This window comes from Trachypithecus francoisi, unplaced genomic scaffold (assembly GCF_009764315.1).
Source record: "Trachypithecus francoisi isolate TF-2019V2 unplaced genomic scaffold, Tfra_2.0 Lachesis_group5, whole genome shotgun sequence".
NCBI classification, from domain to species: domain Eukaryota; kingdom Metazoa; phylum Chordata; class Mammalia; order Primates; family Cercopithecidae; genus Trachypithecus; species Trachypithecus francoisi.
The window spans coordinates 24,643,768-24,664,693 of NW_022681470.1; the positions used below are offsets into that span (position 1 = coordinate 24,643,768).

A 20,926-nucleotide genomic window follows, 5' to 3' on the forward strand; every position below is an offset into this window, starting at 1 on the left:
CACAAATGAATTTAACAGTGTGGTTTATGAAATGAAAGCAATAATAATTTGACCTTCAGAATCGCTTCATTTTGGACTATGTCAAGCTCTCTAATCTTTTCTCCTTAATGGTAGACCATGGTTAAGGGACAAATGATAACATACAAGGTTTTCAATTGCTAACTGCCAAATTTTCATAGGTTACAGTATTAATCAAAAAGTTGTTTTGTCTTGTTTCTTCAAATTTTGAAATAACTTGCTTTGCTGACTCATCTGACTATTTTTAATGAGGACTGGTTTTATTAGCACTTTTAGAAAAAAAGCTCAGCACTCCACATTGAAAGCCAAATCAAATAGATGTATCTGTAGTGTGGAGTAATGTATGCTCAGTCTCTCCTCACAATGGAGCCAAAGGTCACAAACATTTACAGAAAACCTACTTATGTCCCAGGTACTCTGCTAGGCACTTTCCTAACTTGTCTAAAGTCACAGCATAGGCTGGGTATGGTGGCTCATGCCTGTTAATTCCAGCACTTTCAGAGGACGAGGCGGGCAGATCACCTGAGCCCAGGAGTTTGAGACCAGCCTGGGCAACATGACAAAACCCTACCTCTACAAAAATAAGCTGGGTGTGGTGGTGTGTACCTGTAGTCCCAGTTGCTCGGGAGGCCGAGGCAGGAGGATCGCTTGAGCCCAAAAGGTAGGGTTTGCAATGAGCCGAAATTGCGCCACTGCACTCCAGCCTGGGCCACAGAGCAAGACCCTGTCTCAAAAAAAAAAAAGTCACAATAAATAAGTCATAGAGCTGGGATTCAAATTCAGGTCTGTCTGAATATAGAGTATTTTCTGCTACATTATATCAGTTACTGAGGGTAACTGAAAAATTTAACACTTATCACGGACCAGGCACTATGTTAAAACATTATCTCATTAATCTTTACAATGACCCTATTTAAAAATCTGCAGCTGTAAAAGTATTTTATACAACATTTATACAAAAATCATCAAGAATCTTCATGGCAAGTAAAATGTTTTTAAATAGTTTGAGGTCACCTTGATAGTCATTCCACTACCCATTTCTCAGTCTCTTCAGCAAAATTTCCTTTCACTTATAGCTAGCTACCTGACCATCCTACACTAAATAAGCAGATAATTTAATCTTCCAACTTCTTGAATTTGTGTGTTCTTTTATGTACACATGTTGGCTGACTGGAACAGAAGGAGGCAGGGGGTATATATGAGCAACTATGGTTTATTATGGACAAATGGTAGAAAAATGTTACTAATATCCATAGCTAAGTTCCTTAAGTCATGTAGAGAGACTGTTATTACGTTTGCTTTATTTTTCTATTGAATCAAGCACTAGCTACCAGTTGCAGTTAGTTTTATTGTGCCTTCCAAACGCACAGTTAGCTCTGCTTTATCAATAACCAAATAATAAACTAGGTCCCAATGGTCATGTCCACATCTAGATTGTTCAGGTGATCAGGAACTCTTTTATTTGTGTGCTTTAGCTTTTAGTTCTTGGTTATATCTATAAAGAAAACAGAAAGAAAAATAATCATCAATAATAATAGATAAACGTATGGTAAGGAGAGAATGGAAAGCATACTCCATTTCTTCTTTCTTGGTGGTCAAGTAGCTATACAGTTGTAAACAGAATCTTCCTGGGGCACTTATAGGTAGAAACAGGCAGAAGGTAAAGGATTCAAAAAGTTCATTTGCATCTGGATTTTGTTTCAGATAATAAGATGACAACTGCCAAAAACTTTTTTTTTTTTGAGATGGAGTCTCGCTCTGTCGCCAGGCTGAAGTGCAGTGGCAGGATCTCGGCTCACTGCAAGCTCTGCCTCTGGGGTTCATGCCATTCTCCTGCCTCAGCCTCCTGAGTAGCTGGGACTACAGGCACCCGCCACCACTCCTGGCTAATTTTTTGTATTTTTAGTAGTGACAGGGTTTCACTGTGTTAGCCAGGATGGTCTTGATCTCCTGACCTCGTGATCTGCCTGCCTCAGCCTCCCAAAGTGCTGGGATTACAGGCGTGAGCCACTATGCCTGGCCTGCCAAAAACTTTTAACAGTTTAGCTGACATATAGTTTCCTATACAAAAGTATTATTTTAATAAATATTCTCATTCTAGAATTCTACAAGAGTGTGACAAACATGTGAACATATGTATAAAGTTTAGTAAAATGTGGTCATCTAGAATTTTTAAATTTATACTCACAAAGCACCTTTCCCAAGAATAAGATCAACAGGTAAAGTAAAATATACTAATCACTAAAGTAAAATATCACTAAAGTAAAATAGACTTCTAACCACTAAGGTAAAATATACTTCTGTGATGCAGGCAGGCTATTGGGTTAACAGCCTGTAAACACTTAAATTCACTAATGCTAAGGACCATTTCCTCAATTCTCAATCCAAAGAAGTAACCACAGAGTCAGTCTTTCCTTCCCTTCTACCATTCCTTGGGCTTCATTTACTATTCCTCCCAGCTTATAATGGAATGGAGAATAGTATAAGCACAAGAAGGATACTTATTCCATGAAGCCAACCATATATAAGCACAAGAAGGATACTTATTCCATGAAGCCAACCATACCTCCTAGGTTTCTCAAAAGATCCTGATTTCAAATATTTGATCATAATGTCATTATCATAAGTCACCGACAATATTAACTACTGAGTAAATCGTTCAAAAATTTCCAGTGCTCATGGAACACTTTCCAATCAAAGCAAAGACCTCACTCTAAATATCATTTCCAATACTACATAATACATTTAAGTTCCAATTTATTATATACAATTGAAAGTGATAAAAGGTTTACATAAGAAATTAATAAATCATAAACTGTATATATTGTCTTAATAAAAGAGATTATGTGAAATGGTTAACCATCTAAATGATGCACAGTTAAATCTAAAAACAAGGTAACATACTGCTTAACTGATTTTAGCCAGTTAACTGGTAAACTTATTCGTAAACCCCTAGACTTTTCTAGAAATGTTAAATTTCTACTTTAGGTACTTCTTGTCTTAGCATTATATATGAATCTTTTAAAAAAAAAATTAGTGCCACCTGAGTAGCTTTTGAAACAGTTTTAAAAATATCTCTGATAGGCTTACCTCCAAATACGAAAAAGCTGAGAGGCTCCTGCTGTCCCCACAAAGAAATTAACAGCAAACAGACTCCAATTTTTTGGAATAATTACAAGTGAGTACCTTGACCAAATAAACCCTGTTGAAACAAAATGTTACTTTAAAAAGCATACATACTGCTGCAATAACTTCAGTGAATACTTAATATTGAGTAAAGTAATTACAACAATAATGTAGGATGAGGGACAAAGAAATGCTATATTCTGAATTTTCAATAATGTTTCTGTAGCTTAGTGTCACAGAAAATACTCAATTCTTACATGAAAGAGGAATCTTTAGAGTAAAGTGACTATTAACTGTAATTTTCTTCCCACTTTTGCTCATGGCAAAAACCTGAAAAACAAAAGCCCATTCAGATACTTATTCTTCCTCTGACTCTCCTATCCATAATTAATAACTTCCTAGACAAAATACTGTTAATTCCTTTGTGTGTGGGTGTATTTCAAACACTAAGCCACTAAACAAACTGATATAAAACAAAACAAAAATCATTTATGTTCTACAAGGAACACAGAAGATATTTATTTAATTTACCTGTAGCCATCAAAACAGCAGATTGAGCTGTGCTAAGTTTTTCTGCAGGTCTGGCCATATCAGCCAATCCAGCACACACCAACCCCTACAGATTAACACATAGAAAGAAAAAAGTATGAGTGTGGAGTAATAGTTTTAACTTTAAATTAAGCACAAAACATTTTTGAGATTTCCATAAGTTAGCAACTATAAGTTTAGTATCCATTCATTAAGAAAATGTAGACTACAACAACAAAAAAGCACAATGAATTAAAAAACTGCTTTTTGAACTAATTTTACTTTGTTAGGTACACTAAGCAGCCTCATATATCTGAAAGCCAGTAGTACATATATAGATTAGATATATATGTATGCATTATATGCACATATATATTTTGTTTTTTTGTCTACTTATTTCCCATATGAATTTATATATTCTTTATATATGTCAGGAACCACTAACCACTAGCATGGAATATACCTGAAAGCTGTTAAGGATATTTGTCTAGATTCTTCCTTTGATGTTTTCTGCCAATGTTATTATTTTTAAATTAAATTAAATTTTAGATTCGGGGTACATGTGCAGGTTTGTTACATGGGTATATTGTGTGATGCTGAAGTTTGGGCTTCTAATGAATTATTTTTTAAAAGTATAAGTATCAGAAAACCTGCTATAATTCTAGTTTTTTGGTTAGATCATATATTATTATTATTATTATTATTATTTTAGACAGAGTCTCGCTCTGTCACCCAGGCTGCAGTGCAATGGTGCGATCTCTGCTCACTGCAACCTCTGCCTCCCAGGTTCAAGCGATTCTCATGCCTCAGCCTCCAAGTAGGTGAGATTACAGGCATGTGCCACTATGCCTGGCTAATTTTTGTATTTTTAGTAGAGACGGGGTTTCACCATGTTGGCCAGGCTGGTCTCAAACACATGATTTCAGGTGATCCGCCTGCCTTGGCCTCCCAAAGTGCTGGGATTACAGGTGTGAGCCATCAAGCCCGGCCTGGCTGTAAGACCACTTTTCTTTAACATCATCACATATGTGGCCATTTCTCTTCTGTGTTTTTAACACTGTTTCTATTGCAATCATGCATTTTTACTCCCACCAAATGAGCTGTATTTTTACCAAGTCACTATGTTTGTCCCCCAATCTGTTTATGCCAGTTTTACTTGTTAATGTAATTTATATGATTTAATACATTTTTTTTTTAAACTAAGCTGGAAATTATATAGGATGCACTAGAGCATAATTTATCCAGGATAGAAAATGTGGAGCTCAAAAATCCATACACAAATAAAAGCTTTAGCTTTAAAAAAGACCAATTGTCAAAGAATATATATTTATATCCTTTAGGTTAAAATAAAATATTTAAGGTACATAGATTTTTTTTCCCCAGATTATCCACTTTGACCTTTACGATTAGTTATGTGGTTTCAACTAAAGTGGTTACAAAGGACTCTACTACAGTTGTATGTTTGAAGGCACACAGTCTAAGAGTCTTAATGTTATAGAACATATGTGGCTTGCAGAAGTAACTGTTATGTGACATGTATAGAATTCTACAGATTAATTATCAAATACTCTGGGATAATAAAACACAGTAAGAGGTACATAAGGTAAGTATCTAATAGAAGTCTCCCGACCAGAGAACAAAACACAGAAGTTTCTATTGCTATGCTGTCATCTGGAGACTATGCATGATTTCAGCATGTACTTAAAATAGATGCTCTTAAAGAGACAGATAGTCAAGAAGGCATTTATGAGTATATAATGCTGTCAACATCTCACAACAGTAATGAACCAGGTCAAATAAACACCAAAGTTACTGATAAAATCAATAAACTCCTAAACTGTGGTAAATTCGAGGTCAAAGAAGCCCCTAAATTTATTGTGAACAGATGAAATCACTCAAACTTTTTTAATGATTGGATACTTCAGCAATCAATTCCACTATAAAGACATATAATTACTATGTAATTTTAAGTGCAGGTGGTGAAAGAAGGAAATGGTAATGTAACTTCCATTAGTATAGGGGGTTTTAGGATCTTTTTTCAATACGTAGATATGAAAAAAAAAACAAAAACAAAACTGCTCCCTAGATCTCTGTAAAATACAGTTCCCAAATCACTTATATTCTAATCTTGTCACTTCATAGTTGAGGAGACAAAAATGACAAAGAGACTAAACTTGCCCAAGGCCATAAGATTGAGTCATAACCAATTCTAACTCTAACATTCTCAACCACTTGAATTTACAACTGAGTTTCTGAATTGTTCTAACCATTTTAATAGTACATTTAAGAGAATTACAACAGCCCATCACTCAACAACAACAAAAAACAACTTGATTAAATTAAAAACAGGCAAAGGACTTGAATAAATATTTCTCCAAAGAAAAAACACAACTGATTAATAAGTACAATAAGTATATGTTCAGCATGACTAATCATTAGGGAAATGCAAATAAAAACAAGATATCTAACACCTATTAGGTGCCTATCATAAAAACGAAAACAAAAACGCTCCCCCATCAAAAGTTAACAAGTGTTGATGAGGATGTGGGGAAATTAAAACCCTTATGAATTGCTGGTAGAAATGTAAAATAATGTAGTTGCTGAGGAAAACAAAAAATACTAAGCAGAATAATCATATGATCTAGCAATTCAGCTTCTGGGTGTATACTAAGAAGAATTAAAAGTATTGACTTAAAAAGGTATTTGTACATCAATGTTCATGGTAGCATTATTCACAGCAAAAATGTGGAAGCAAACCAATTGTCCAATCAACATATAGATGAATAAACAAAATGTAAATACATACAATGGAATGCTATTCAGCCTTAAAAAGAAAGGAAATTCTGACACATGTGACATTAATGTACCTTGTGGACATTATGCTAGGTGAAATAAGCCAACTACAAAAAGATAAATACATTTTGATTCCATTTACAAGAGGTACTTAGACTAGTGAAATTCATAGAGACAGAAGGTAGAATGGTGGTTGCCAGGGACCGGGAGAAGGAGAATGGGGAATTATGGGTACAGAGTCTTACTTTTACAAGATAAAAAGGGTTCTGGAGATTGGTTAACAATGATGTAAATGTACTTAACACTACTAAACTGTACACTTTGAAAATGGTTCAGATAGTAAATTTTATGTGTATTTTACCACATAAAAAAAAAAGCCTACAGACCAGTAGTTTTCAAACGTTAGAGGGCATCAGAGAATCATCTGAAGAGGTTATGAAAACACATCTCACTGGACTCCACGTCTAGAGTTTTAGATTTAGTAAGTCTGTGATGGGGCCTAACAAGTTCTCAAATGACACTGAGAAGCACAGTTATAGAACCAAACTGGCCCTTTCAACATAAAATCAATGATTTGCTACAAACAGCCACCACAATTGTTTTTTTTTCCAGCTAAGTGAGAACTTTAAGAAAGAAAACTCTGGGGAAGAGTAAAAGCACTGGGCTTGGAGTCAGAAGTCCTAGGTTCCGACATTTACCAAATGCTAATATTTATACCCGAATAAATCCATCTGCTTTTTGAGACTAACTTTCTTTACCTATATTTTGGTGTTAGCACCTTCAGTTCTCATACTAAATTAATAATAAAAGTTAACTTGGGGGTTCTAACTAGTTTAATGCTTTACTTAGTAATAAAATTTCAGAATGAAATTTCATGTCCCTATGGTACACAATTGTAAGTTTTTTGGTAACAAGTATGTTCCCAGAAGGCCTCTTATCTAAAGAGTTCAGAAAAACTAAAGTAGATAGTTGCTTTATGTAGAAAATGGTATGTCTGAGAATATTTGCCATGAAATAATTGAAAGGCATACCAAGAATATTCTAAAGCATATTCTTCATAAAAGTTACTTCAAATTAGTAAATTCCTATTAAGGAATTTTTCTTTCAGTAGCTTCTGCAAAAACTCAAGACTTACCCATTTCATAATTGGAGCCCAGAAAAAAACTGTTCTGGGACCTGAAAAAAGAAAAAAAGAAAAGAAAAATTCAGGAATAAACCAAATATCTTATACATGTCTTTTAACAGCTGTCACCAAATTTTAAAAACCAAAAGATTTATCAATCTATTTTTAACCACTTTTACTATGCTTTTTGCATACTTTGTATTTCAGTTAACATTTAGAGAGGTACCACAGTATTACAGTACAGTTGACCCTTGAATAACACAGGTTTGAACTGCACAGGTTCAACTATATGCAAAATTTTTTCAGTAAATATACTGCCATATAAAAACATTTTAGGGAACCTTGATTCTAATGTACTTTCATACCAGTTTTACACTCAAGTAATACTCTCATCCCAAGTGAAAATGAACCCAGTGATAACACCCCATTTTTGTGCATTCTGGCTGAATTACTATAACAAATAGTTGGTTAATCTTAACATTAAGCAGCAAAATTTGAAAAATGTAAAAATGGCAGTTGCTTCCCTGCAACTTTTGCTTAGTATGTAGGTTTTGAAAAGTATTACCAGATAGTGCAAACTACTTGCCTTTAGCCTTAAGTGATAGCAATGCTACACATTCTATCCTCCACAATTTAACATAGTCCTTGATATTTTTATCCTTCTCAAACTAATTCACATTATTCTTACAGCAAATTCATTAATTCAATGTCATTTTAAAATCTACCACAGTACATTTTACATATTTTACCCTATTTGTAAATCTATGTATCTATCAAGATTATGACTTCCTCGAAGCTAGTGGCTCAATATTATTTATACTTGTATCCCTATGACCTAATAGAATGTAAAATATTAAATAAAAAGGAAAATTAGCAAGTAGAGTTGGAAGCAGTTTATACTAATATTTATTACTGTAATATATATGTATGTGTATATACAATATATAGATATATACACACACATATACAAATAACCTTTTTTTGTTTTTGAGACAGAGTCTTGCTCTGTTGCCCAGGCTGGAGTGCAATGGCACAATGTCGGCTCACTGCAACCTCCACCTACTGGGTTCAAGTGATTCTCCTGCTTTAGTCTCCCAAGTAGCTGGGATTACAGGCGCCTGCCACCATACCCGGCTAATGTATTTGTATCTTTAATAGAGACGGGGTTTCACACCATGTTGGCCAGGCTGGTCTCAAACTCCTGACCTTGTGATCTGCCCGCCTCAGCCGCCCAAAATGCTTGGATTACAGGCGTGAGCCACCGTGCCTGGCCACAAATAACTTTGAAAGTACTTTAAAATCGTAAGTTGTTTTTATCAGCCTGATACTTAAATATCTGATAAGTCTGGCTTATGCGTTTAATAGTTTTAAAATATGCTTGCTGATTTTTTTTTTTTTTTTTGAGGCGGAGTCTCGCTCTGTCGCGCGGAGTCTCGCTCTGTCGCCCGGACTGGAGTGCAGTGGCCAGATCTCAGCTCACTGCAAGCTCCACCTCCCGGGTTTACGTCATTCTCCTGCCTCAGCCTCCCGAGTAGCTGGGACTACAGGCGCCCGCCACCTCGCCCAGCTAGTTTTTGTATTTTTAGTAGAGACGGGGTTTCACCATGTTAGCCAGGATGGTCTCGATCTCCTGACCTCGTGATCCGCCCGTCTCGGCCTCCCAAAGTGCTGGGATTACAGGCGTGAGCCACCGTGCCTGGCCACAAATAACTTTGAAAGTACTTTAAAATCGTAAGTTGTTTTTATCAGCCTGATACTTAAATATCTGATCAGTCTGGCTTATGCGTTTAATAGTTTTAAAATATGCTTGCTGATTTTCTAATTTAATCCTAAAGTCCTACATCAATCTAAGTTTCATTTTCTCATTCTTCAGAGAAGCTGGGTATCATCATTAGAATAATTCTTCAAACACTAGAAAGATCATGGCACAAATCCTGTGGTTCCTTGTGGGCCTACTCAGTCCATTATAATGTTAAACTTTATTTTCTCACATACATCTGGTATCTAACCATTTTTACATTTTCTTGTGTACGTTTGAATTTTCCGTATTTTAAAGTTGTAGAATAAATCTAGAAACAGTGCTGAAACAGCTGGTGAGAGAACTTAAACTATAAAGGAGTTCTAAATTTTGATGTTCTTACAGCTGAGTGAAAAACCTATCTATATTCAGTTTCTGTTATCCAGTTCTCTAAACAGCATTGTTCTGGGCACAGCCACCATACATATAGAACTCTAGCCACATCCTTTTCTCTCTACAAGATATAAAATAATTTAGTTTCTTCTTTGGTTAAGACTAGGCTGGAATTTGAAAAGAAATTTTTATGAAGGGAAAAAGGGGAATATAAAAGAAAACATGAAGCCATTGAGTGTCAGAATATATAATCCTAATTTAACTAAATCTTAGCCCAGGTCAGTGGTTCTTAACCAGGAGTGTCCCCGCCAGGGGAATTTTTAGTTGCCCAACTGTGGTGCTCCAACTGCTGCAGATGCTGCTGCTGACGCTGCTGCTGCCATCTCGTGGGTAGAGGCCTGGGATGCTGTTAAACATCCTCCAATGTACAGGACAGCTGCTCCAAGAAAGTAGAAGGTTAAGAAATCCTGGCCTAGGCCAACTGATAAGCTGGGCAAACATTCAACCAGTTTCATGCTATTTTATGGATCTTCAGTTTATGCTGTCCCTTCTCAATATCCTGCTTAGTCTTTACCTAACTCCTATCCATCAGAAACTCATCTCAGGTTGCATCTCCTCAAGGAAGCCTTAAAAAAACAAACCAAAAAACTACAGGATAGGCTAAATGCTCCTTCTCTTAACTACCAAAGCAGCCTGTATATTCTTCTATCATTTTCTGTTAAAATGATTATTTATGCATCTGTCATATTAACCCGAAGACAAGGTCCGTTTCTTAACTTCCTTGACAAATAATAAGTATGTGCCAACAGAACTGAATTGGATTCACCATGTTCAGGATAGACGCTAATCAAGATATTCAAACTTTGTGTCTGACCCAGAATTTGCCTCAACACTGCTTCATCCTCAAGGCTGGAATTTGCTGTTTACTCATCTCTAGGGACATTAGGTTCCCTTTATGCCAAGGATATATTAGATTTCACTTATTAGTTACTCTACTCTTAGACCACGGCTCTCTTCCCCTGAGTCTGATAACATAATGCACTAATCCTATAAAACAGTCTTTTCAAACTCTCTGGAAATTTAGGGTGAGATTCCGGGATTCCTATCATTACACCTGGTTCATTTTTCTTTGTCACACACAGTGTCTCTCGCTCATATGCATTATCAATTACTAAGTTTAATTTTTATCCTGGCATGGAGTTTCATCAGTCAAGAGTCAGTCAGTGTACTGTTTTAGTCTCTCACTGAATGGGTGTTCATTTTTACTTTGAATTCTTCAGTAGACTTCTCTTGTTCTATTTCAAAGCTGGACTTTCTCTTGTCACCCCAAAACTGTTTTCTGAGAAAAGCCTCTAGATTCTGGTTCCAAGCTTAAATGGTTGACAAGCTTAAATGGTTGATCCTTTGGGGTTAATAAATAGTCAGTCTTTTCAGTAAGTTTGCCTGGTAACTAATTTACTAAACTGCCCGGAGCTAGGTAATAGTTTTACAATATTAACAGCACGCCCTTCCCCACCAAACCAAACAAGAACTGAAAAAACTTCAGACATCAAATTATGGTTGCTAGAACCTGGACCAAGAGAGGTATTTTAGTGAGTGAATAATTTTAAACTATGAAAACAAGCTCTAATTTCAGTTTAACAACTGCTATGTACTAAACAGAAAAATAGCAGTAGCAAATACATAAGATTTTTTTCTGAGATACTAGAAGATGTGGACAAGTGACAAAAAAAATCAGTCTAATATCTACAAATGCAAACAGTGTTTTCTTAACTGTTAAAAAAAGAAAAAATGGTCACACAATGGGTTAACAAAATTTTAAAGAAAACTTAACCCTTTCATTTTAATGCTAATTAGCATTCAATTAACATTTCTTAGCTTTTTTTCTGTAAGAGTAAATAAGTCAAATAAAGCTAGACAAGTACATTTAGACATATATAAATCAGATACAGAGGGTGTCTTCCAGAAAACAGCAATTGATCAACAGTGGATATGGTAGTGAAAAAACATTCCAACTTACTTCAACATTTCTAAACATAAAGTTTTGACAAAACAAAGCACTTAGAAATAGGTATCACTCAAATAGTGACAATACAATGTCACATGTGTCATTCTAGACCTAGAAAACACAGGCTTATGTTCTGTACAATGACACAGCTATTCTCATGGGAGAGCATAAAAATAGATAATTATGACACGTGAAATGATTATAATACCATAATATTAGAATAAGCAGATGTATAAACTAACAGATACCTGGCTAACATCCATTATGATAAATGAAATAACTTGATTAGGTGGAAACTGTGAACTGCTGAAAATATACTGAAGAAAAATCTCCTCATAAGACATTAATTTATAGCCCAAGATGAATTGTCCACATCAGACATACTATATATTCTTTTATTTTTTATTTTTATTATTTTATTATTTTTTGAGATGGAGTCTTGCTCTGTTACCCAGGCTGGAGTGCAATGGCATGATCTCGGCTCACTGCAACTTCTGCCTCTTGAGTTCAAGTGATTCTCCTGCCTCAGCCTCCCGAGTAGCTGGGATTACAGGTGCCCACGACCACGCCCAGCTAATTTTTGTATTTTTAGTAGAGATGGGGTTTCGCCATGTTGGCCAGGCTGGTCTAGAACTCCTGACCTCAGGTGATCCACCCACCTCAGCCTCCCAAAGTGCTGGGATTACAGGCGTGAGCCACCGCGCCTGGCCCTATATATTCTTTTAGAAAAACAATTAACACATTTTCATCTTGTTTCTTAGAACACTACTAATGGATGTTGAAGAAGGCCTCCAATGCTGACAATTTAGAAACATTAAACAAGTATTTAAAATGTCTATACATTTAGGCTGGGCACGGTGGCTCACACCTGTAATCCCAGTACTTTGAGAGGCCAAGGCGGCTGGATCACCTGAGGTGGGGAGTTTAGACCAGCCTGACCAACATGGAGAAACCCTGTCTCTACTAAAAATACAAAATTAGCCGGGTGTGGTGGCGCATGCCTATAATCCCAGTTACTTGGGAAGGCTGAGGCAGGAGAATCGCTTGAACCCGGGAGGCAGAGGTTACAGTAAGCCAAGACTGCACCACTGCGCTCCAGCCTGGGCAACAAGAGCAAAACTCTGTATCAAAAAAAGAAAAAAAAAGTCTATACGTTTTAAACTATGAACTATTTTCAAGAATAATGAAAAATACAGACTATAAGTTATTTTGTGTTTTGTCTTATTTTTAAAGTGAAACTCATGTTTTTAAATTCAAACTTTTCATAGAATTTGAGAAATTCTACAAGTGAACACCATAAGCAAATAATGACAGAAATTTTCAAATTAACAAATTTAGTTGCCTTGAACTTCGATGAACCTAAACTGACATAAACTTACTTCCTAATTTCCTTATTTGAGAGAAATTACTGTTAATAAAATATTATATGAATTTTACCCAGAAAGTAGGCCACCTATTGTATATATGATTCCCTCCCTAAGTAAAGACTTACTTTTTGGAATAGAATAGGTAATTTTCACTCTCAAGCACATATACACACTTACAAATACTGAATTGAGGTATTCACTATATCCCTCTGTAAAAAATCAAGTTTCTTACTGAATGCTAAGAGGTCATAAAATCACTAAATTTCCCTACCTCTTCCCATCCCTTTCATGCCACTCCTTTGTTACTTTTTAACACCCCTCTTAATTCCTTACATTACACAAGTTTACCTGTTTACTATCATGTGACAAACTAGATACAAATCCTTCCAATATGTAAAGGTTAATCTTTGATGTGGATACTGATGGCTAAAAATCATTCATATTTGTGCCAAAGCTAGTTCTGATTTAACACTAAGAACATGACTAAGCTACCATTTAGAATCATATAATTTTAATATTTTCCACAATGCCTTGGAAATAGCTATCACTAAAATAGTACCCAAAACATCATGGGTAGATAATGTTTTTTAAAATGTTGACTGAAAATACACTTTGGTTTGAAATTCCAGAGTAAAGAACAGGTAAAGCGACTAAAATAGCCAAGATGCATCTTAGGGATGATACGTTTTAAATTTACTTATTTCTTCAGGTACGAAGAATCAGTTACTTTTAGATTTAGAGAGACTATTGAAATCATCTACTGTAGGCACTCATAAATCAGGCAAATGAGGCCCAGTAAACAAATTACTTGTTCAAAATAAATAACTCAGCAAGGATAAAAAACTAGATCCCTAAATCATAATCTAACAATTATATGACTTTCTCCAATGAAATCTGAGTTTCCCGAAGGTTCTGAATGTAGGAAAAGTCCCAAGAGAATACCAAATTATAGATTATTAGATGGAAAAGACTTTAAGGAAAGTCCAAGCTCCCTCATTTTTATAAATGAAAAAGATGAGACACTAACAAGTTAAGTAATTTGTCTTACACTCAGGAAATTTAGGGTGAGTTCTGGATAGAGCAAGGACTAGAACACAGTTTCTTTGATCCCAGTCCTCTTTCTACTATACCATACTGCACTTTAAACTATTTCATTCTCTGTTATAGGCAAAATTAATATTTTTACATGACCTGGAAATGAAAAGCTATTTATAGCTTTTCTTAGGGCTTTTTTCTCCTTTAGCACATCTGCATAAACAGTTCTAATTTCTTAAAATTAGTTTAAAAGCAGGATAGCACAGAAAAAATATGTTAAGTGTTGAACAACTACATCAAGGGTGATATCCCGCTCTGTCACCCAGGCTTGATTGAGTGCAGTGGCGCGATCTTGGCTCACTGCAACCTCTATCTTCCGGGTTCAAGCAATTCTCCTGCCTCACCCTCCAGAGTAGCTGGGATTACAAGTGCGCACCACCATGCCCAGCTAAATTTTGTATTCTTAGTAGAGATAGGGTTTTACCATGTTGGGCAGGCTGGTCTCGAACTCCTGACTTCAGGTGATCCGCCCGCCTTGGCCTCCCAAAGCGCTGGGATTACAGGTGTGAGCCACTGTGCCTGGGTGATATTCCTTTTTATGAACTCTTCTGAGAATATAAACTCTGTGTGGGTGGTTGTTATTTATCCACTGATTTATCCCGACTGCCAGAATAGTATCTAATACACAATAGGCCCTCTATAAATATTGAATAATTCAACCTTCTTGGTAGCTGATTGTTTGAAGATATTCTATTTTTCACTAATATTTTACAATTGTATTTGAAATTCTAATTTTACATCTATTTTAGTTATCTCTTTAAATAAAGTTATTGCTTCAAAAAATAATATATGTACATTTAGTGTAAATATTTAAACATATTAAATATACACTTAAGAATATATATGGACATATATTAATATCTTAGACTGGCATTTAGATTCTTCACTGACAATCTGTGGCAACAAAATAAGTTCTAACAGAGATGCAACTGAAACTATGTAGGTATGTACACTGATTATTGGTCCACATTTGATTTTATTTACATATAATAGAACAATATATATTTGAACTAAGTTGTATTTAACTATCTACTGTAACATCAATTCTCTTAGCACTGAATTTAAAATTTTTATGATACAGATATTTCCTTATAAACACTGATAACACTGGTTCATTTAATTTATTTTTATTTAAAAAGAAATATCTTCTAGGTCTTTAAAATTAAGCTAATTATCTTATCTAGGAAAAATGCAAATATTCTTATTTAGACTTTAAAGTAACTTTTCCCATGAGTCTTCAGAGGGAACCCATGTAATGCTGAGAATGATATTCTCAGCACCAGCACACTAAGCACTGCAACAAGTTTCAGAGAATTATTTTTTCAAAAGCTCTTCCATGTAAGCCAAAATGTAATTCAATAAAAGGAGAGCTACAATGCGTTAAAATGATATGGTTCGGATAGCTGTTTTTGGGACTAACTTCACCAAAGGATAGTTTTTAGACTCTTTAGAGCTGTGGTCTTCCAGCTCCTTTTGAACATATGCTCCATCAGTAAAAAACAATTTGAGCATACATCCTCTTTATAAATCGTTTATATATTTATAAATTATATAGAATCACTGCCCTAATATATTTTTGTATTACAGAATGTACACACAATGAAAAATTTAGATGGATGAAATAACAGTAAATGTTAATAGAAGTTCTATGATTTTCTTCTTACATTCCAATGTTTCATTGTGTGCACCCCTTGGGATGACTCACCCCATTCTGGAACTCACAAATACAAATAAATGACACTCCTCCACTGCTAATTTTTTGTTTTCCTTAATTAAGCTTTTAAGAAAACATTGAGGCCAGGTGTGGTTGCTCACACCTGTAATCCCAGCACTTTGGGAGGCCAAAGCAGGTGGATCACCTGAGGTCAGGAGTTTCAGACCAGCCTGGCCAACATGGGGAAACCCCGTCTCTACTAAAAACACAAAAATTAGCTGGGCATGGTGGCACGTGCCTGTAATCCCAGGTATTCAGGAGGCTGAAGCAGGAGAATCGCTTGAACCCAGCAGGCCAAGGTTGCAGTGAGCCCAGATCACGCCACTGCACTCCAACCTAGGGAACAGAGCAAGACTTTGTCTCAAAAAAAAAAGAAAAGAAAAGAAAAAAGAATATTGGGCAACATAACTTCAAGGTTATTTCTTTGACAAACACTGGAGTACAGCTATGCAACTGGCTAGTGTGGAGTCACATATTTTATAGTCAGGTGGGGGATAATGCGGGGACTGACATCCTTTTTGTGAGTTGAGGAACTTGACCGGGACACATTTGGCTAGAACTCTATTCCTTCTCTACAGAGGCAGATCATGACATGCCAGCAACAACACATAGGCAAATGGATAATGAGAGCCTCAAAACTCTGGGTCATAGGTCAGAGATGCAATACTGTGACTAAAATATATATCTATACATAAAAACATTCTTTTTTTTTTTTTGAGACAGAGTCTCGCCCTCTTGGCAGGCTGGAGTGCAGTGGTGCGATCTTGGCTCACTGCAACCTCCGCCTCCTTGTTTCAAGTGATTCTCCCGCCTCAGCCTCCCAACTAGCTGAGATTACAGGCACCTGCCACTGCGCCTGGCTAATTTTTGTATTTTAGTAGAGATAGGGTTTCACCATGTTGGTCAGGCTGCTCTTGAACTCCTGACCTCAGGTGATCCACCCACCTCAGCCTCCCAAAGTGCTGGGATTATAGGCGTGAGCCACCTCGCCCCACTAAAAACACATTCTTGTTACCTGTTGAGACATACAGTGTCAGCGATAAAATTAAATCTCAAAAATTTAGAATCAGCAATGTATGATTTCCAACTGTCAAAATTGTAGCATTTCATATCATTTAATAAACTCCTTGTAGTTGAATCTAGATAAATGTTTCAATGAGAATTCAATAACAAATACTGTTAGGCAAAATAGTATGCAAAATCCTTGAATATTCACTCTGGATAACTCTTAAGACAATAATCAGTGTTTCCTTAGATTTTATTCCATACTCATTAGTCAACATATTTTTCAAGTTCCTCCATTTCTATACTGGTGTGCCTCCAACTTGTCGATCATAAATAATTTTGCTGTAATAGATATCCTTACTCTGTACGTTGTTCAAATCTTAGAACTGACAGTTATTGAGAGTCTAAGTGCAAACGCTGTGCTGCATGTTTTGGAGGCATTAGATCATCTGATTTTCACAACAATCCTGAATTATATAATTACTCCCATTTTATAGATTAGATAACTAAGGCAGGAATTTAGGGTCAAGGTCACACAGCCAAGACTGAAACATAGGTCTCTCTCCCTTCAAAGCCTAGCTCCTTTTACTACACTGAAAAAGGGGGTTAAAATAACTGAATGAATCCAAGGATTTTCAGATGAAATGCACATCCTACAAGTGAAAGGTAATCCCTCTTCATTCTGAAAGCTGACTAGTATTTTAAGCAATAATTACAGGTGGCTAAAAACTAAAGCCTTGGAAAGGATCAAGATAAGACTACCCTCCAATTTTCGTAGTATTTTAAGTAGTTTAAAATTACTCTTACTCTGCCATGCCCTTATCCTACAGCTAAAACACAAAACTTGAGGGTCAGAGTTGACTTCACGTTCAGTTGACTCTGTAAAGCCCATATTATTACCAAAAGCATAGCTCAACCCTCCTTCCTGAAAATCTTATGCCACAAATTATGCCACAGAACACAGCATAATTCCAAAAAAAACCTAAATGTTAAAAGAACTAAACGACAAATAAACTCTCCTTAATGATCAGTTTTATAATGGGTTCAATATTGCAGTAAATAATATTAAGGGTTACAGTATAATCCGGATGTTCAATTCATTCCATTATCAAACTGGAAGTCAGATTTAGTAACCAGTTCAGACTACAGAGAGCTGGTTCATAATCAGATAATGGGAGAACTAGACAACTTTCCTAATGATACCAACTGCAGAATACAGATTTTAACTATGTAGGAGAAAAAAAGCTACTTTTCGGGTAGCACTCTAGTCTTTCAATTTACAACACATTTTCTAGTTTGCCAAGTCAGGCTTGAAAGAGACCTCAGAATATATCTGACGTTAGCCTCTAGCCAAATAAGTATTATTACAACTCACTTTAGAGAAGAGGTAACAGAATTCTAGATCTTAAGGGATTGGAATGTTTCAGTTTCTTATAGAGTTTTTTTTTTTTTAACCACAAGAACACAAGTTTTCCAGTAGGCCAAGAGAGATGTAACATTTACTGAGCATTTACAAAGAGTCAAGCACATATGTTATCTGTCATTCTCGCAGACCGCATATTACACAACAGAGATCTAGGCTTTTGCTCAAGGTCACAACTATAATAAGTGGTAGAAGAGAATGAAATCCAGGTCTGTCCACACAAAAAGCTCTGGGTAGAGCTTGTTCAACAATTTCATAAATAAGGACAGATTTAAAGAAACACACTGGACCTATGGGATGAGAAATGACACTGACTCAACCCTGGATGAAGTAAAGCATGCAGTTTGGGGGAGGGCTCAGTCTGCAGGCCTCTGCCAGGAGTAGCTGAAGAAAGTGTGACCTTTACTCCAAACCCTACAGTGCGACAAGCCACCCACCCAGCTCTGCCTAGTGTGGGTTAATATGCCACAATTCGAAAAGAGAAAAAGAATGAGTGTTTCATGGTGGCTCCAGACACTTTCGTGGCCGCAGACGTTGAGAAGGCTCAAATTTGGAGGTCAGGTTTGGGTTGGAGTCGTGCGTAAGGGAGCGGATAGGTGGGGAAGGGCGCTGACTTGAGATAGGTTGGCTTAGGAAGAGATGTTGCAGGAGAGAGGGTGAAATGCAGAGGCTAGGAGAGTAAACGGCTTCACCTGAAGGGAAGGAAGGAGTTGGGGCTGTGGGATGCCTCTAGTGGCAGTTGTCAGAGGGCCTCTAAAAGGTCCATTTTAGAGGAAGGGGGAAGGAAGGTCTCGATAAGGAGCCATTCAGGGTCCATTACCTGCTGGATGGTTGTACAACGGCCTCAATTTCTCGGGCAGCATCAGCTCCACTTTATCGAGAAGTCGGTGGTAGGTGGCCCGCAGGCCTCGGGCACCGGCGGCCGACATCGCCGCCGAGGGATCGTGAGCAGCCGGGTGGGAGCGTGGCTCTGTTCTCGTCCCTGGCTGACAACGAAGGGGAGCTAGTCACTTTTCCTTGCCACGACGCCTGCCGTCCGTATCTCGCCTGGAGAGCCCTTCCCGCGGCTCTCGCTGCCCGGCTGTGAACCAAAAAGCTACCGCCCGCGCCCCGCGAAGGTTGAGGGGGCGGAGGCTGCCAACGGCCCGCCCCTGGTCCGCCTCCGCCCCAGCAGGAGAGACGGAGGAGGAGCCTCGGCAACAGGTGCCAAAATAATCACCTCACCGAGTCCGCCCAGCGCCCTGCTGGCAGCGCGCTTGCGCAGGCCGAGCCGCCCGCCAGGATTGGCCCGCCCCGAGGCGCGGGTGGGGTCCAGTGGAAACCTCCTCTTTCTCCCCCCTGCCCTCGAGGCCATGTTGGAGAAGGGAAAGTGAAGCTGCACCGGCTCTACTGCCCCTTAACTTTGACTAAGCAGGCCCGTAGTTAAAATGGGCTTTTCGGGCCTTCAGTGCCTAAAGATGATGCTGCACTATTCTGTTGCTTCTTTTGACTGGAGACTCGTGAGCGAGAGACTACAGAATTGAGTCGCTTCTCTCTCTACTCCTCTTTTATCCCTAGCGACTTAAGAATCTGGTTAGAGTGGCCCGAATGCATTCTTCCACGGTGAGGGCAGCCGCGGCACACACCAGCCTCAGTCCCCAAGGTGGTCGTCATCTCGCGAGAAAGGGTTGGCGGGGAGGGTATCCAGGACGAGGAGAGGGAGGAGTCGCCATCGCCTCCGCCCCCGCCTCCTCCTGTTGGAGGGGGGCCGAGGGAGGAGACTGTTGCTGATCTTTGGATGTTCTGGTTAGTCTAAGAAGGAGAGTATGAGGCGAGCTCCGGCCCGGGTGCGGCCGGGCTTCGGGGGCCCAGGCGCCGCTGCTGCCACCGCCATCTAACGCAGCGCCCTGGAGGCCCGGCGCGCGGATGGTGCCGGTGCGGCTCGGGTGTTGATCCGGTGTCCCCTCCCCCTCCTCCCCTCCCCCACGCGGTGGTCTCCCCTCCCACCCGGCTCAGGCAGAGCCATGTCTCGGGGTGGCTCCTGCCCACACCTGTTGTGGGACGTGAGGAAAAGGTCCCTCGGGCTGGAGGACCCGTCCCGGCTGCGGAGCCGCTACCTGGGTGAGCGGGGGCCCCGGGGCGGAGGCGCTGAGGTCGCCGCCCAGAGTGGGGGAGGGGGCGCACTGCCGGTTGTTGGAGGTGGGACAGCGTCTCGGCGAGGGTGCCCCGAGACTCTGGGGTGTTGGGTGGGGCCTCGGTCGCCGAATCCCGTGCCGGTGCCTCCCCCAGTCAAGCCCCCTATGCTTGCTGCCAGCCGCCGCCCTTGCTGGGTTTTCCTCGGAGTGCCGGGCCGAGGGCAGAAGGTACTGGCTTGTAAAGGTGTTGGGGTCGCTAATGGGTTGGGACTCGGGGGACTTGCGGAACCTCCAGGAGCTGCCGCGTTTAGAGCAAAAGTTAGCTCTTTTGCTCTTTTCCAGCGCGCTCTCCCCGCTGAGCCGAAGAACCTAAGTTGTTGCCCACCCTCGTCTTCAATCTCCAGAGGGTTTAGGTGTCGGCTGCGACGCGTTGACCACCCTCAGGGACTTCACGCTCCAGACAGAATCCGTGTAAACTGTT

The 20,926-nt window shown here is 38.6% G+C and overlaps 2 protein-coding genes across 11 annotated transcripts in view; one reads left to right on the plus strand and one right to left on the minus strand.

The window, feature by feature from the left end:
* Window positions 1–1,211: 1,211 nt before the first annotated feature.
* On the minus strand, window positions 1,212–19,551 carry MPC2 (mitochondrial pyruvate carrier 2). Its single transcript, XM_033198760.1, has 5 exons — window positions 19,152–19,551; window positions 7,601–7,641; window positions 3,676–3,760; window positions 3,109–3,220; window positions 1,212–1,513 (listed from the first exon to the last, which is right to left on the minus strand). The coding sequence occupies exons 1-5, from the start codon at window positions 19,258–19,260 to the stop codon at window positions 1,477–1,479; spliced, it is 384 nt and encodes a 127-aa protein (XP_033054651.1). The 5' UTR covers window positions 19,261–19,551; the 3' UTR covers window positions 1,212–1,476.
* A 109-nt stretch (window positions 19,552–19,660) lies between these two features.
* The window catches only part of DCAF6 (DDB1 and CUL4 associated factor 6), a 142,436-nt gene continuing 141,170 nt past the window's right edge, over window positions 19,661–20,926 (plus strand). For 4 of the 10 annotated variants that reach the window (XM_033198749.1, XM_033198750.1, XM_033198752.1 and 1 more), the window contains exon 1: window positions 19,983–20,431. In XM_033198749.1, the coding sequence (XP_033054640.1) occupies window positions 20,335–20,431 (97 nt within the window). In that variant the 5' untranslated portion in view covers window positions 19,983–20,334. Of the gene's footprint in view, window positions 19,934–19,982; window positions 20,432–20,500; window positions 20,674–20,926 lie in introns of those variants that run through there. The other 6 variants (XM_033198758.1, XM_033198759.1, XM_033198751.1 and 3 more) reach the window with 4 other exon arrangements.